The sequence below is a fragment of the Leptosomus discolor genome, chromosome 2 (assembly GCF_034619465.1).
Source record: "Leptosomus discolor isolate bLepDis1 chromosome 2, bLepDis1.hap2, whole genome shotgun sequence".
Classification (NCBI taxonomy): Eukaryota; Metazoa; Chordata; class Aves; order Leptosomiformes; family Leptosomidae; genus Leptosomus; species Leptosomus discolor.
Genome location: NC_141392.1, coordinates 87,468,130 through 87,486,675, shown reverse-complemented (window position 1 = coordinate 87,486,675; position 18,546 = coordinate 87,468,130). Strand labels below are relative to the sequence as shown.

Below are 18,546 nucleotides of genomic sequence, written 5' to 3'. Positions count from 1 at the left end.
CCTCTTTTTTTTTTTTTGGTTGGGATTTAAGTTACCTAACTTTCTGCCACACTGAGGGAAAACACAACAGTCTTACCTGAAGAAAGGAGGAGCATTGGCATAGCTGCTCTGTGAAGCATGATGTTTTGTTTGTGTTCATGTAACAGTTTGGCAATAATTTCCATGCATACCAAATTTGATAGGAGTCAATGAGAGAGGTTATAACTTGTACATTCTGTCATGCTATTGTAAATGCTTTATTCGCTTTATCCCCATCACCAATAAATATTTCAAATCATCTTCATCGATCAAAAAAGTATACATTTTTTCAAATTATATAAATTATTCCCAGTTTGGTTTGGCTTATTCCAGTACTGCTGAACTTAAAACTTCTTATACACCATAGAGTACACATTTAGCTATATAAATTTTTCAGATACCACGAAACCGAGTTTTGAACCTTACTCAGATGGTATGCTAGGCAAAAATGTTCACCATGTCTGTTAGCCAATGTGGTTGTCTTTTGTTTTTCAGAGTAATTGATAATGTGGAATTTAGAAAAGGAGTAGTTTTCTTACAGAGGAACCAGAAGACTCAAATAAATCTTTTTGAGTTGTTCCAGAAATACTTTACAGACAACACACCTTAAGGCCTCCATCTCTAAAACTGTTAATTTCTTGAATTTACTTACACCCGCTTTGGTTACATGGCTTCTTTGTGCTGTTTGTTTGTTCAGGTAACAAAAAAATCATTTGGTTTGAGAACAACAAAATTATCCTAGTCCCATGCATGTGCATGGTTGATACAGGAGACCTGCTTCACTGATGTTCTTATGTTACTCCTTTTCTCAACTGTAGCCTTCACTTTGTTTTGAAATTTCTGTTGATGCTAGCAGAAGTGTAGACATTCTTTACCAGCTTTGACTAAAGCTTGCCCTGTTTTCTTGAATCAGAAGCTTTGACAGTTCCTGTGAAAGCAGCTGCTCTTTTGGATCAGGCAGGTATTGACAGGTACTGGAGGAGTGAGTGGTGGGATTGTGCCAACCGAAGGGGAGCCCTGCCTTTGTGGGAACGTGCTCCACACGAACATGAAGTGGCAAAGTGATCTCGCTGAGAAGTGCTGTTGCTCCTGAACCTGGCTGTGGAGCTTGGCGATCGCTCAGCTACCTCTGCCACTGCAGAAGCTGGCTTTGTGGAGGGAGTTCTTGCAGCCACTCTTTGCATGCAGCTCGTAAAGGCTCATCTCCAGATAACTTGGTTGTATCAAGCTTGTTGCTTGGACTCTTATCCTGTGTGGGTATGCTTGAGGAGAGTCACTGAAGTAGAGGTTTTGCGCCATTACTGGAGTGGTTTGAGAGATGCAGTTTACCTGTGTGACCACTGTCTGTCACTTTCACTGCCAGTTAGTCCCTTGGGCTTAGCAGGGAATGTAAATGGCAGTTCCAGGCACATTCTAATATAGTTGAGTAAGCTTGTCCTTATCCGTATACCTACAGGGGTAAGAATCTGATCTTAAGAGCTGAAGAAACATGTAGATGTGGACTGTACATGTGAAATAATAAAGTAAATAACGCATTCTTTTTGTACGAAACATTTTAATGCAGCTCCGGTATTGTAGGGCTAGTTTTAGCAAAGAAGGTAGCTTGCTCAGTGTAACAGTAACAGAATAACAGTGTAACCTCCTCCAGTAGGTGCATTGCTACAGCAACATTCATGTAAGGGTTCTGATAAAGATTGAAAAGGATAAAATGTGTTGTCTGAATATTACCCATGGCTAAATATTTTCCATAATTTAAATCACAGGTATAATACTTACTGATTTTTATTGTGCAAATTGAGATTATTCCATTTTTTGGAGCATTCTTGATGGTGTAAGCTGCTGCTGAAATAAAATGCCTGTTTCAGTCTCACAGAGACACAAAACTTTGCTGCTGTGCTCTGAATACAGTACTTGGCTTGATTAACAAGCATGTCCTGACTAGGGAGATAAATAACTTAATGAGGCCCAGGGCTGGGGGTAAAATTCTTTCTTTTTATGGTTGTAAGCGGAGCACAACAATGATTCATTAAGCAAAGCAGAATGAATTTGATTTTCTTTGTACAGTGGCAGCACTGTATAGTCTAGGGACATCCAGACAAGGAAATCTGTCATACTGATGAATACTTCTGAAGGGCGTGGTGGGCGTAAGTGCTTAATATAGTTCATGTAATGGCTTGGAAGTGGCTGATCTATATATACAAGATAAAAATAGCACTATTTAATGCTGAAATTAGTGCCACTATGTTATAGTGCAAACTGCTTGCTTTGTACAGTGTGTTTGCATCTGTAGATGCTGCTTTTAAAGGACAGTATTGGTAGTAACAGTTCATCAACATTCCAAGTATTTTTTGTTACGTGGTGGATTCTGAGAATTTGTCAATGTGTTGATAATATCTACTTTTATTTTTGTTTTGGTTAACTGCTACTAGACCTCATGTTTTCAAAATTAAGTTTTATTTGCTTCAGTTTATCCTTATTAATGTGGACATGGATTGCAGTAGTGTTGGTTGGGTTTTCATAGGTTCTGCAACTGCTTTTGTAGTCCTTCCCCAATCTGATTTTCTGGTATTAATGACTATGTGGTATTTCTGTAAAGTTCCTAATTATCTGAGAGAATTCCAACTGGGTTCCGTCATAATGGGCCTGTGGTCTTCAATATCCTCCCTTGTGCAGATCGAATGGTGATACTGCCTAGCTGGAGGTTTTTAGCATGATGACTACCTGTAAGGTCTCTTTTTCCTGCCCCGTGAAACTTGAGATCTTCTGATTTCGTTGTTACAGGTCTCCATGGTCACTTGTTATGGCTTGCTTTATGACTCAGTGTCTCTCTACTGAGGCTGTTGGTTTCTTTACAGTAGCTAGTGAGAATCCTCTTGATAGTTCTTCAGTCATGCTTCTCAGATGACCAGTTGCTTCGTTACATCTCCCAGCTTCATTCTCCTTTCTCACCCCTTTCTTCTTCCCTATTCTGCTCAACTTAACACTTTGAGACTTTCAGGATTGGTAGCTACCTTTGAAATGTCCTTCATTTGCCAAATCTTGCATTAATCTTGTTGCTTGCTGTGGCCTTCTGAAGAGGACACTAGTAAAGGTAGATGGGCCACATTCAAAATGAGATTTACATAAAGTCTGTAACAGGTAAACCTAGCATTTCCAGTGTTAAATGGGATTACTGACTTCATATATCAACTTCCTAAACATAAACTTATTTTACTGGCAGAAGCTATTTGTCAGATTTATGATGGCCAGGCCAGCTCTAGCAAGTTTGGACAGCCGGCTTGATAAAACTGAATGGTAGTTTATGCAACCTGTTACTGTCTTGGTCTGATAAGTTAGCTACCACTTGGGGGTTTTTTGTTTGTGATTTTTGTGGGGGTTTTTTAAAAAATATTTAGTCTAAAAGAAGAAATATGCTATTACAAATTAATCAAACAAAGTAGGTAGTTCATGGTGACAACATTTGCTTTAACTATTCATCTCCGATTATGAAGCTGACTCCCTGTTTAGGCTAGGTAGCGTTTCAAGCTAACACAAAGAATTTTCCTAGCATATTTAAGAATCCCTATGGACGGTAAGCTACTCTGAACGTTTTATTACCATAGAATCATAGAATACATTGGGCTGGAAGGGACCCCCAACGGCCATCTACTCCAACCCCCCTGCAGTGAGCAGGGACATCTTTAGCTGGATCAGGTTGCCCAGAGCCCCATCAAGCCTGATCTTGAATGACTCCAGGGATGGGGCCTCCATGTTTGTCCCTCTTTTATTCAATGTCACCAGCAACTTGCTTTCATATTTCCCCTTTATGGGGAGAATTGTTTCTTTTAAGCAAGTGTAAAATCCGTTAAGCTGTAATATTAATTTAACAAATAGCAGTTGCATGTTGTTTTCCGCAGGGAAAAAAATGCAAGTCATTCTGAGCACTTAAAAGAAGGAAAAGTTTATTCAATAAGGAAAAAGGATTATATAAGTATGCTTTTTATTTTAAATTTTCTGTAGTACTATACTCTGAAAGGTGCTGCGTTGATGGCTCAGTTGTGTTCTTAACAAGAAACAACATCAAGTTAAGGAGAAAGGGTTTCTTCTGCAAGTCTGTGGTATTCATGTAAATCTGAAGCTTGTCCCACTCACTCTTTTAATGTGAATATGTCTACCAGCTGGATGAGGGGAAGAAATTATTGCCTGTTCTGTCCAAAGCATTGCTTCAAGACCCAAAGAGTGAAGGATATAAAGTGTACTTTCATAGGCTTTCAGTTTCTTCAGCTTTGTTGTTTTACCACTAGCATCCTTAAACATGTCATGTATGCCAAATCAATAACTGAAATCATAGTACATCTGGTTATGTGAGTAGTTGGGCAGAGGGAGACTCTTTACTGGCATTTCTTTCAAGATTCTTTGAAGCAAACTCCTTTGTTCTGATCTGATTATTCTAGTGCATTGATCAAAATTGCCAAATGGTACCGAAATAGATGTTTGCTAACATTGTTAGCTTGTTTTTCCAGTCCTCCTTTGTTGCTTCTTTCATCCCTCTGCTCTATTTTACTCTTCCTTGATTTCTCTGACATGATCTGCAGTGTTTTTTTGCTGCTGTTAGGAGAGCATCATATTGGGTGTTACAGTAAAACAGACAATATTCCAGTTGGAGTCAAGGTTCCAGTAGAGAGCACTAGATGCTGCAGAAGCATCTTCTCCTGTAGCAGAAAGGTAGAGTGTGTAACTTCTTTTAAGGTGACTGTGCATTAAGACCACCTTTAAAACCACAGTAGTTTTTTAATGCAACAGTTTGCCAAAAACTGCGTATTTCTTACCTGTTACGTCCTTACTAGGATACCTTTGATCCGTGTTTTGGCTGTGCTATAACCTGGTATCAGTATTGTGACTGTGAATAACTACATTAAACAGTTTTCTGAGTCATTTTAGTGTAGTTCACTTTTTTTTTTGAGAGGGTTTATTTTTGACACTGCCAAATATGATAATTTTAAGTATGTTCTTAATAGTACTACTAGCTTACTCTGTACAGATACCTAATAACATAGGGCAACGCTGAATTTAACTTAGGCTAAATGTAGCAGAGTTGAAGACAGGAAAAAAACCTGGGTTTGTTTTGTCTTATCTTTTAATGTGACTGACTTGCCTCTCCTTGTACGGAAAATCACACAAAAAGTTGCCAGAGGTCAATGTTCCCAAAGGAGACAGAGGAGTCCTGTAAAAATCAACTTTATTCGGATAAAGGAGGAGTCCACTGGGCATATCCCTGTGGGGTTTCTCAAATTGCTGGAGCACGCAGCCTCCTTTTATCCGCTTATGACCCTCCTCCTTTCCCCATTGACTGAGGTACTAGGAAGGTACAGGCTTCTTGATTTGCCTGTTACATATTCCCTCTCAACATGTATACCCCCCCGCGACACACATCTCATGTGACATTATTTCTAACCTTACACCGCCCAGGGTGGAGAAGTTAATATTCCTAAGTCTATTAAGCCTGCGCATTCTTTCCTAAAATTTAAAAGTTCAGACTACACTTGGTTTTGCAGTGAACTTTTGGGTTTGGGTAGAGTTCTCCATTTTTCCAGAGCCTGATTAGTTCGTTCAGGTTATCTAGCAACTGACACTCATTGTGTGCTTTTGACAATTGTTCTTCGGTTCAAAGATAAATTGCAGATTAAGGCATGACTAAGACTTCTGAGAAAGTTATACATATCCATATTACAACAAACTTTGTTTGTATAGACATATATGTCTATATTTCTGTCATCCTGAAGAATTAATGTTTGGTTTTCTTTCTAATGCATAAAGCCAGAGGCAACTTGCTCAAAGTCCGATTTTATCGTTTGATTTGCATTATATCCCAGACATAGCAAGTTCATGAAGATTATTGCATTTGCATATTAAAAATTAAACAAAATTTTAGTATTTGCATGTTAAAATGAGTTGAGAACCACTTTGTTCTGTTTTTTGTTCAGCTATGTGGGGGATTCTGTAGCAGAAGAGCTTTATGGTCCAGAGGGCTCTGATTTTCCTTACTGGAACAAACCTTGTCAGAATTGAATCAATATTATCGAAATTGTTTTAATTACAGCTGATGTTAGTAAAAAAGGGGAACCATGACTTTTGGTAAATGGCCTTGACTGGTATGAGCTATGTAAAATGCTTTCACACTGATAACCCCAATTTCCTTCTGTGATGAAATAGCTGGTTCTGCAGACGAGGTGACAGCAGCAGATGTTTTTCTGTCTGACATCAGCAAGGCCTTGGACTTCGTCTCCCATAGTATCCTCATAAACAAGTCCATGAAATAGTCCACTTATCCAGGCAATATAAAAGGGTGGCTGAACTGTGGGTCTCAAAGGCTTGTGCTTTGTAGTACAAAGTCCTGATAGCAGCTGGCTACTTGTGGCATCCTATCAAGGCTTGAAACTGAAGCAAATACTCTCTTAACTTCTCCATTAGTGAACTGTATGAGGGAACAGACTGTATCTTCAGTATGTTTGGGGGTGATACAGAATTGGCAGGAGCAATGGATACACGGGACATCAGGGAGACTTGAGAGGGACCTCACCATCCTGGGGAAACGGGCTGACACATAGTTCAGCTGAGGCGAGCACAAAGGCCTGCATGTGCGAGGGAGCAGCCCCATGCACCAGTGGAGGCTGTGGGCCAGTGGTGAGGAGCAGCTCTGTGGACACCAATCCCACTGTCCTCCTGAACAGCCAGCAGTGTGCCCTTGCAGCAGGGCGCCAGCTACGCCCTCAGCTCTGCTGCTAGGAGTGTGGCCAGCGGGTTGAGGGAAGATAATCCCTTTATTGAGAACATATGGGACTGCATCTAGGTACTGGTGGGAGAAAAATCCCAGGAAGGTGGTAGGCAGACTCGGAAGCAAGTTGCCCGCAGAGGCTGTGGCATCTCTGTCCTTCAGGATACTCACCGCTTCATGGGACATTACTCCAAACAACTTATTCCAATGGCCCTGCTTTGAGTAGGGTGTCAGACAACCAAAATTGCTGTCTGATACTCTGAGCTTTCTGCCTGTTATGCCCCCCAAGAAGCAAGCAGCACAATTGATCATCTTAATATGACAGGCTGCAACCTGCCGTAGTGTGTAGGAATTAGTCTGCAATCTGTTACGCTACCACCAGGCTTGAGAGTAGAGACCCAATGAGTATATGGTTTGGATGTTGACTTGAGAACCTTACTAGCTGCTGCACCTCGATGTGTGTCTGAGTCCTCTGGCCCTGACTGAACACAAGCCTTTTGTACTTCGGGGCATGGTGCTGGTTATTCCATCACTTTCATGAGTTTTATTTTGAAATCACTGTTTGTAATTACTTATGTGGCAAGTAGGAAAACAATATTTTTGACTAATGAATTTTTGGTGTATAAATGATGTCTTTAAAATGCATAGTTCATATTCCTTTCAGGACCTTGTTAAAAAATGATGTCCTGAAAATACCTCTATCAGCAAGGTGGCAAGACTGCGGAAATGTAAAACTGTTCCTGAAAGTAGAGAAGTTAAAGGCTAATACTTTCAAATTTACTTGCTTTAGAAGCTGAACTGTAGAGGTGAATGTTTAAAAAATGAGTTTTCAGTCCTTTAATTATGAATTTCTGGGAAAAAAAAAAAAAGAAAAAAAAAAGTTAAGTATATATGTTCCCAGATATGCTCTTCAGGCTTCTATATTTGAAAAATATGAATATGAAATGAATCATATGATGATACTATAGGGGGGAAGTGTCAGTCATAACATTTTTATATGATCAGAGAATGATTGTGTCTGGAGTTTAAGTTCCAGTTGTTAACAAAACAATAAATTTAAGGAAAAAAGGCGTGTAATTCATATTAAGGAGATAAATGTAATCATTAAGAAGGATATTCTACTAGCGAGTATAAAACTAAAAAATTATACTTGTTCTGCAATTTCAAGGTTGCTTTTTCCTTTTCCTAAACAGACTTTACTGGAATATGCAGAAAAGTGGAAAACATCGGAAGACCCTCTGCCCCTGTTAGAGGTGTATACTGTGGCTATCCGAAGTTATGTTAAAGCACGACCTTATCTTACCTCTGAGTGTGAAAATGTAGCCTTTGTTCTTGAACGTTTAGCACTGTGAGTATGTTTTTCAGTTACTAAAACCAACCTATATGGTTAACTTTTCACTGCCTAAATGCTTTCCCAATCCAGTTCACAATCTATAGAAATTCTGAACAGGTTGGGAAGCACTTCCTTCCTCGTAGTGAATGCTGTATGTGAGAGAGAATATCTTTGGTTGTTGGAAATGGGGCAGTCTTGAGAAGGACTCCTGATCTAGGATAAGCCAACATCTGGGCTTGAAATGCTTTGCTACTGTTGATCTGCATGCAATCTGAAAGTGCATCAATTTATGCAGGCTGTTACAGGGTTCAGTGATAAATCAAATTATTTTTTTTAATCGGTGTCTTTTAGAGAGTTTGCTTTTACAGTTTCTGCAGGAGTGTCCATGACCACCTTTTCTTTATATGTTCAAAGAAGGCAAATTGATTTGTGACTCTGGCATTTCAAACAAATAACTGTTTGGATACTAGAATAAGGAATTGTTGACTATATGTTTTAAAAGCCAGAAATTGCTTCAATTAATATTCCCATTTGACTTCCAGAAGCTGTATTGAACTTCTACTGTGTCTGCCTCTTGATCTACCTGAAAATAAATGGGAAGAATTTCAGGCTTTTGTACAGGTGAGTTTGATTCATGAAATTAAGACCTAATAGCTTTTAATAACGGTTTGGAAACCTAGCGATATTATGTAGCATGTCTGAACACTTGTTTCCTGGTGGCTGATAAAGATCAAGGCCTTCAGCTGGAAATCCTACATACTCTGCAGTAATTGCTGTCAGTCATATCATTTGTCTGCCACAGTTCATGTAGCAGCTGTGGAGAAAAAACTATTTTCAGATACTTGAAAGGAAGCTCATGTTTTAAAAGATACTTTTCTATTAACACTGTTAGAAATGAAATAATGTCATATAAGTCATTCTCTACTATTTGTGGTTATACATTTGAGACTTATTATGAATGAAAGATTATTGATACTGCAGGATTGTTAGATCTTCCATGGGGCACTAGCTGGTTAAGGATTAGAGCACTGCTTTAAAGGAGGGTGTTGAAACACATTCTACTCCTTGTTACTTATCAGAAATATGTAGTGGGAGGTCCTGCCTACAGGTTTTTTAAAAAAAAAAAAAAAGTTAAGAAGGAAGGAATGATAGTGAAAAGACCAGATACACTTACCTCAGGCTTCTCATCCTAAATAACATAGGAAGATGCAAGGCTGATTTTTAGAGTGGGTTTTGACTAGCAACTGCCTGGTGTAAATCAATTATGAGGAGGTATAGTGGGAGGTGCTGGGAGGTTCCACAACCTTCAGAGCAGGTAGAACAGTAAAAGTGGAGAGAGGGATGAGCCTTTTAAGGACCATTTGTGCATTGCTACTTAAGCCGCAGATTTTTGCAGGTATTTAGTTTGCTCCCAAGCATACCTCTGCTTCCAGAATTTACTCTAGTATCTAAATGCAGTAGAAACTATTTTAATTGATTTTTAAGACTCCAGCCTGCCTTAATCATATTTTCATAGAACCGTGCAGTGAGGTCTTACAACTTAAATCTTTCGCCTTTACAAAAACACTTTTTCAGTGACTCCAGTGCATAAAAACTGAGCTGCTGAAGAGTCTGGAAAAAATAAGGATTTAGGCAGCTGGTGTCAGACCAGTATGTGGACTATAGAATTTGCTCATCCATTTTTATAAGGGAGGACTATTTAAAAATTTGGTTTCAGAAATTTAAGAAGTAGCCCTGTTAATAAATCTCAAGGCAAATTTGGGACACTCAGTTGTTTTGGTTTCTCAGCCTAAATCTCAGGCGACAGAGGCAGAAGTAAAACCTAGACAGGCTGAATATTAAGATTGTTTTGTTGTACATTTATCTCTTTACCTGGTAAGGGGTTCTTTTGTGCTCCTTTATCCCTTATGTAAAAAAGACACATGTTCTTAATATCTCTTTTTTTTTTAACGATGCTTTGGTTTGTGAAATACATTCTTCAGGTGGCTCATAAAAACTTGATGGAAAATGGCAGCCGGGAACTGCACATTTTAACTACACTTACACAGGAGAAGGGAGTGTGGAAGAACCCCGTGTTGTGTGGTATTCTTTCCCAGGAACAGTTGGATCCAGATAAAGGTAAAATTTAAAACAATGATTAGGTTAAAATATGCCTCACTTTTATAATACATTGAAATATATTATGATATATGGAAGTCTTTTGTTGCATGTAGTTTATATGGTAATTTGCAAGCTATATAAGTAAATATACTTGTAGCATTGTCTGACTTAAGACAGTATGTTCCTAGGAATATACAAGGAATTTAATGTTAGTATTTTGCATCAAATATAATCATACTTGGGGATCTCTTGCCATTTTCTTTATAAGCTGTGTGAAGAGAGATTACAGACAGGCTATTTTATGATGGGGTAAGTTCAGTACTGGTATACAAAAACTATTTGACATAAAACAAAAAATTAAAAATGCCTTTTTTTTTTTAATTAGGATGGCATTTACTCGGTTACGGAATACAAAGAGAGCCATTACCAAAGATATAGACCAGAGTTCTGAGAATGGCTGACAGCAGTTGCATAGGGGAGAGTATATGATGAGCAGAGGCTTACAATGCTATTTTCCTGATGTATTTTTTCCATTGTTAATGATTTGCAATTCAGAAGTGGTATCCTTGTGTTAATAAGTCTTAGCTGGTTTCTTGATTCTTGGCCTAATTGGTTTCAGAATCTGTATGAACCATCACACCTAAGCAGCTGTACCAGTTACACAATTCTCACATCAAGTGAAGTATTTCCTCTTACTTTCTGCCTCCTTTTAACCTGATGGCTGCTTATTTCATGTGATATTATCTATTTATTAAGAAATAAACTATTCTTGTGTCTTCTAATTAATGCGTCATGAGACCTGATTCATTAGACTGCTGTCATATTCCATCTTTTCTCTTCTGTAGTGTCTATTCCATACTATCTTCTAGCTTTACTGTTCCATTCCTCATATGGGGGACCAAAGGTTTATTCAGCAGTCAACATGTAAATGTACTGATCGGCTTCATTCTGCATTCCTTTTGTGATATTGCCTAACATTAGACTTGTTTCTGGATGTTTTCAGTTCAGACTAAACTGTCTGGTTTAGTCCCAGTTTCTTTCTTGAGGAGTGGTACCTATTTCAGTGTTAGGATTTTCCCCTAACACACAGCCTGTTTTTCTCTTTGTCCAGTTAGGATTACATTTTTTTTTTCCCCTTTGAAAATCACTTTGGGGTTTTTATCAACATTTTAATTTTTTCTGTTATGCCACATTATGGAACGTAGTCCTCTTCAGTCTGTTACTGTTGGAATGTTTTTACTACCCTGCTTTTATCAGCATATTTTGTCATGTTGTTCTCTACCCCCTTTTTCCAAATATTTATTAAAATGCTGGACAGCAGAGGTCCTGATACAGTTCCTCAGGGAACCCAATGAGAGTTTGTTTTCTTTTTTCCCTTTTTCTTTTAGCTGATAATTTATCCAATAAGGATCTTCTTTTTACTACCAAGACACGTTGGTATCTTTAGGGGTTTTGAGGGACTCCTTTATTGATGTTATCACAGCTCCCCCAGACAAGTCCAGGAAACGTATAATGTGTTTTATCATTTTTTTACAAGAGTCATGCTTAGTCTTGACAAGATTTGCATTTTGATGCTTCTTTTAATAATTTATTATGCTTCTAATACAGATTTTGGATTGGTATGCAATTCTCAGAGTCCCCCCAGAATACTCTTTTACTAGCTTCATGACAACATTCTTGTCCTCTTAACAGTAAGGTACTTCCAAGAGAGAAGGTTAATTAATATTTTACTTTTTTAAGAACTTCCACATGAATCTGGTCTTGATTATTCATTTTATCAGTGTTTTCCTGTGAAGTTTTTTACAGACGTTTCAGGATTCCTTTTGCTCCTGAATGTTGTTTACTGAAGGATGCTTCTGCCTTCAACTTGACTGACTGACTCCTGTTACAGTTACGGCTTGTATCAGTGGCAAGATTGTCATACTACATATCCATGTTTTTGTTACTCAGTTGACAAGCTGTTTTCTAGCTATTATCCTCTGTAATACTGCACTGTTTTGTCCTCCTCTTGCTAATTTGGAGGATGTTTTAGTGATTTGAAGGATATTTTAGTAACACAAACTCCATTGCCCAGAGAGCTGGCTTTCTTGTCTGTAATCCAGCACTCCCACTGGCTACCACTTACCCTCTTTCAGTGGACAACTGTCTCTCAGGAGTCTTCAACCTTAACTGCAGTATAACAGTCTTTGAAATGCTTGTAGACTTCTCTTACAGGATTTTAGTTTTGTTCTTAATGTTGCCTTTACCATTTGCTATTTCAGAAGTTCCGAAGTACTTAAGTAGTCCGCTTGTTACACTGGGATGTTATCATTTGGCAGATTTGATCAGTTCTGTGTCTGAGTAATCGTAGAATCATAGACTCAGAATAATTCAGGCTGGAAAAGACCTTTGGGATCATCAAGTCTGGCCATCAACCCTACTCTGCCAAGCACACCCTAAACCGTATCTCCAAGCACCACATCTAAATGACCTTTAAACACATTAAGGGATGGTGACTCAGCCACCTCCCTGGGCAGCCTATTCCAATGCCTGACAACCCTTTCGGTGAAAAGTTTTTTCCTAATGTCTAGCCTAAACCTACCCTGATGCAGCTTGAGTCCATTCCCTCTTGTTCTGTCGTTAATTACCTGTGAGAAGAGACCAGCACCTACCTCTACAGTGTCCTCTCAGGTAGCTGCAGAGAGCAATAAGGTCTCCCCTCAGCCTCCTTTTCTTAAGACTAAATAGCCCCAATTCCCTCAGCTGCTCTTCCTAATACTTACTCTCTAGTCCTTTCACCAGCTTCCTTGCCCTTCTCTGGACACGCTCCAGCACCTCAATGTCTGTCTTGTAGCGAGGGGCCCAAAACTGCACACAGTATTTGAGGTGCGGCCTCACCAGTGCCGAGTACAGGGACACGATCCCCTCCCTGCTCCTGCTGGCCACGCTGTTCCTAATACAAGCCAGGATGCTGTTGTCTTTTGGAGATGAAACAACTAGTTGAGACTGGAGGTGTTTTTCCTAATACCATCCTCTTAAGCTTTTGTTGCCTATATCTGTTTCAATTGTTTCTTCATGTTTGTTTTTATTTTATTTCAGTCTTGGTAGTCTGTTATGTCCTATTCAGAACAGTTATAGCCTATCCAGGATCTTTGACATAACTGAGTATATCTGCTGAATTTTAGGTCAGTGATTATCTCTTCTTAAAGGCATCTGTTGTTGACTCCTGAAGGTCAGTTTGCCTGTTTGTGTCTCCTATAGGAAGCGCAACTAGGTGTCCGTTTCATCTCACAGAGGAATTCAGAATGATCTGTCTATTTTCAAATTGTACAAACTCGGGACATAGTGTGAGAGACAAGTTCACGTTCTCTGACCACACAGCACATCTGTTTTGTTCTGATTTACAGTCAAGCAAATGCAGGCTTGTCTCAACTGGACTGTTCTCTTGCTCTCCTTGTTTTGAGAACACACTGTTGCATGGGTTCCACCTAAAAATGAGCAGGAAGTGCTCGCTTCCTAAGATGTTAGGCTATTTTCTGAGTGCCATGCCATTAAGTAATTGCCTTATTCCTGAATGCCTTGGGCATAACTCAGTTTAGTGGTGAATGTATGTCCTCAAAAAAAAGCAGTGGATGGATACCCAGTTGTTTGAGGCACTGACAAGAACACTGTGCCTGTCACTGATTTCTTTGCTGATGTACTGCATTACTACAAGATGCTCATAGAGTACTGTGATATAAAAGAGTAAAATCTGTCTTGAACAGTACTGCAGGAGCTACATGCATACGGTAGATACAGATTTGTGTTTGTGTGCACATATAAAATCTTTTCACACTGGAAATACTCTCTATCCACTTGATTTGGCACCTGCTTGAGTGGCAAACATTGGCATTGCCCTGGATTTGTACCCCATCTCTAGAAAGTATGTTGGGAAACCTGGCTTAAGTTACCAGATTCTGTGCAACAGATGTCACCAAATAAAAGAGAATTTCCTCTTGGGAGCTATTGTAATGCTGATACCCCACTTGAGTTGTTTCTGAAGAAAATTTATCTCTTTTCCCCTTTGCAAGTGGAACATCAGCATTGTCATTTGGGGCTGTGCTTGTTCCCACAATGCTAGTCTGTTTTGTATGGGGAACTAGCCTGGAAATGGGAATTTGGATTCCTAATGAGCTGAGGAATATATTTTTTTCTTGACTGGTGACTCCCAAGAGGATTTATTTGCAGAAACTGAATTGTCAGCAGGGTCTTTGAATGTCATTCGTGGGCCCCCTAAGCAGACATCTGGAGTTGATAGCACTACTTGTGGCTGCCATCTGAGAGATTTCCTGACAGACACTCTTTTTGAGTTTCCTGAATCTGTTTGATATTGTCACAGATCAATCTACATTCATTTGAAGAATGCCCGGGCACCCTTCCACTCCCTCAGAGCAGTTCAGTGGCGAAGACAGATCTTTCCCCCAGTTCCACATAGCTTGTTGTTTCTTGCTTCTGTCCCTTTACCCAATAGGACCCGCAACAATTATGTGACTAGACCTGCAACTTCTTGATTCAAATTGTGGTTCATCAGCAATATTATCGCTTAAAAGTGTGCTCAGGAGCTGTAAGCTACTTGGTTGTTCATGTGAATTTTCTTCTTTGTCCACCTAAACCTGTCTCCTGTGCCTTTTAAAGAATGTCTATCAAAATTTGAGTTTTGTCTATGTATCATCCTAGACATTTTAGACTTGAGAGATTACCCAAAGTTACACAATCCCATCCGGTCATGAGGACAGCAAAGTACCAGTCTTCTCAAATGATATTTCAGAGATCCCTTATGAGCGTATTGGCAACATTCTTTGCTGTGAAGCACCACTCAGCCAGTTTCCATCCACCTCAAATAGTGGGAACAATGAGTCTTAGTACCAAAGCAGAAAGAAATCTGGAAACATATTCTAGGCATGTTGGAAATAAAGTATCTTATCCACATCATTAAATTAAAGATGGTGATATTAGCTATGATCACTGAGTAGTCTGAAAGGAAATGGTTCACCTGCTTTAGCACTCATCAGCTGTTTTCGTATTGCTATCAGATGTTGCATTTGCATGTTAACCAGACCTGCTACTACTTGAGGTTTCAGCTGCATGATTACTTTTTTCTCTAAAATTGCATGTGATGAACAAGAAGCACTTGTGTTTGGAGAGAGGCATTTTCTCTGCTTCGTTAATTTGTTAGGGAAGGAAACCTTAGTAAGATAGTCTCAATTCTTCATGTGATAGTGGGTCTTTGTCTTACTGGCTGCCTCCTGAACTGCCACATGGGTTAATTTGAGATCAGAACTGATTTTAGTCTTGAATTTAAGCTGATCCGAATTCACGACAACAAGAATTTATGTTTCTTGAAGTTGTGCACCTAATCCGTTTGACCTTACTGCTTAGTGTACCAAAGACCGAAAGATGAAGTATGCCTAAGTGTTTTGGGTTATTTGGTAGCCTACACAATGTTAAAACACTCTATTATCTTCAATTTCTGTCAGTGTGGCTTGTACTCTTCCGTATGAACCTATTTTTCCATCCTCGGGGTTGTCATTTTCTTGTAGTGATGGTGAAATCCTTCAAAGCTGTCATTGATATTTCCTCAGTTGGTACTGAGCATCAGTGGAGGAACTGTCTAAAGGAAAAGGATCCAAGATAACCCTACAGAAAGCCAGGTTGCTTCTGCTTTTTTTTTAATCTGATTCTGATTATCCTTAGAGATTTAAACCTGAATGCCAAGAATTAAGTTCTTGAATTTTTCTTCAGTTTAAATGTAGAAAGCAGTCTTCTGAAGTATGTCCCACTAAAAAAGGGGTTCAAGGATACAACCATCACTATTCAGAGATTATCAAGGTGGATAATAGGCAGGTTAGAATTTAAACAGCCAGCATGGAACTATTTTCAGTAATCGGAGCATCTGCTGCCAGAAGTCAAACAATACCAGCAGCCTCACTTAAAAAAAAAAAAAAAAAAAAAGAGTGTTTGCCTCCTGGGTGTATTCGAAGCAGCCACTTGGAACTGCTTTTACCCTTTCACCAGACAGTATGCCACCATAGAAGCATCCAGGATTGGTGCTCCATTCAGCAGAATTATGCTGAGATGTTGTTTGCGTGAAGGATTCTGAGACCCAGCTCTGGGTAAATATGAAAGTATCAAGTACAGTTCAGTCATCCACAGTGTGAACATACATGTGGACTAACACTTGAAGGTGACTGAAGAGGTTACTGACTAGCAACTGAAGTTCTTTGAGATGGAAAGTCCCACGTGTACATTCACCTCCTGCCTTCATACTCCTTGGCCAGAGCAAGGTTGAGAAAGACATAAAGGCTTGTGGTAGATTAATCTATGTGTACCCAAGAACTGGCAACGAGTAGAGTAGTAGGATTATGAGTGCTTTAAGGCAAAAATTCTTTGCTTTGTGCTCTACAAGTCCTCCAGTCAGCCAAAACGTAACACATGTGGACTGCCCACCATAGAGAATTTACTGCTATAGAACAATGTTTGTGGCTTATTCGTGCTCTTGTGCGCTACTGATCTATGGGTTACTTTCTGTCTTTTTAAATTCATGTATGGTATAAGCATTACCTGTAATGAAAGTGTGTAGTAGTTCTTGTGGGCTTGACATGGAATCACTTGATAGTATGACCTGAGACTCCAGCTATGGGATTTAAGGGAATAATGGGGAAACTGTGTCTAAAAGGTTAGGTTCCAGTATCTCCAAGTTTATTTGCCAGCTAGTAGATCATAGTACCGTCTGTCAGATGTCATCTGCTCATCTCTTTCTCTCAGGTTCGTTAGACACTAACTAGTTAGTTAATTTTATGTGAATTCTGCACATGCCTTGCACAAGCATAAGCACTCAATGAGTGGTGGAGCATTGCACAAAAACAACATTTAGTATTTTTTTCCAAGAATCATGCTATTGATAAACTAAATAATTCTCATTAAATAGTTCAGGTTTTGTGCTCATAGAGGTTAACTGGCTTGTGCTGAAAAAGCACTTGTGCCTCAAAACATGTTTATGAAGTTACATTTGTTATGGTAAACTAACAATTTGTCTCCAGTAGCTTTGGAAATAGACATTGCACTATAAAATATATAACTTGTATAATGTTTTTAAAGAATACGTATATCTTATCCTTCATGCTCTTCTGCAACATAGACTTGCTCCTGGAACCTCAGCACTGTTTTTTTTTTTTGTCTTAAAATGTCATACATAGTTCAGTTACAAAATAAATATAATTAAAATTTGTGTTTTGAATGAGCTTTCAAATGTTAACTGTAATGAGTATAATCACATGGATTAGAATAAAGGCTTAAGAGCTAATATGTAGCCTTAACCTCGGGGTCTTCCTATATCTTGTTGAGAAGGGAAGAGAAAATATTCTGATGCTTATGCAAGGTAGGCTGGCTGAAGCAGTAAACGCTAAAGGGGATTACTGTGGACTAGCAGATAGAACACAGTCTCTAAAATATTAAATGCAGTAATTATAATAATAAATCAGAGTGAAACATCTTGGGTTACCAATATAGCTTAGAGTCTAAGGTCTTCCTGTATCTTGTTACAGGAATAAGGTAAAATGTTCCAATGTAATTCCAGGCAGACTAGCTGGGAGTAAACGCTGTGGGTGAAAGGATTACTGGTACCTGGTAGGAGGAAGAGCAAGGCTAAAACTATTGAATGTAATTAATCACTGGGTCATTTGTGGGTCAACAAGAGTATGAACATTTTTTATAAGGCATTGATAATGACATTAAAGGAACACTTACTCTGCTGCTTAAAAGGCAAATGTCCTCCAATAAACACAAAAATTACCATCAAATAAACACAAAAATTACCATCAAACAATTGTCTGTCAGTGCGCTCTATTTTTCCTTTGTTCCTACATGAGTAAAAATCTCGTCATACCTTCATCGACATGGAGAGAGGAAGAAAGAACTCATAGACTGACTATTCTTATGCATCAGTGAGCCATGGCTGATCATTTGTAATAGTGCACAAGGATCCTGAGCAAATAACTAAAAAGTTGGTTGAAATGATAATTCAGCCATAAATCTGAAAACGCATGAAAGATAATGAAGGCCTGATTTCTGCGAAAGGCAGTATTTTCTGCCCTAAAATTCTACGTGCTAAAATGATAAAAAAGAAAACAGTTGACCTAATTTCGATTGCAAGATGGGCTTTTAGTAATATCCTGTATAAGTAGCTAGAAAAAGGAGACATCATGAGATAAAATGAAAGACGAATCAAAAACTAACTGGGGTGGAAGGAAGCAAAGAATAAAATGAGATGTTCTTTTTTCTTTCAGTAAATCTCATGTTCAGTATACTAATACTCCAAATACTA

The 18,546-nt window shown here is 38.8% G+C and overlaps 1 protein-coding gene across 1 annotated transcript in view; it reads left to right on the top strand.

The window, feature by feature from the left end:
• The window catches only part of ZNF292 (zinc finger protein 292), a 53,338-nt gene that overhangs the window by 19,788 nt on the left and 15,004 nt on the right, over nt 1–18,546 (top strand). Inside the window, exons 2-4 of the mRNA XM_086482467.1 lie at nt 7,966–8,120; nt 8,648–8,726; nt 10,088–10,223. Of these exons, the coding sequence (XP_086338593.1) occupies nt 7,966–8,120; nt 8,648–8,726; nt 10,088–10,223 (370 nt within the window). The remainder of the gene's footprint in view (nt 1–7,965; nt 8,121–8,647; nt 8,727–10,087; nt 10,224–18,546) is intronic.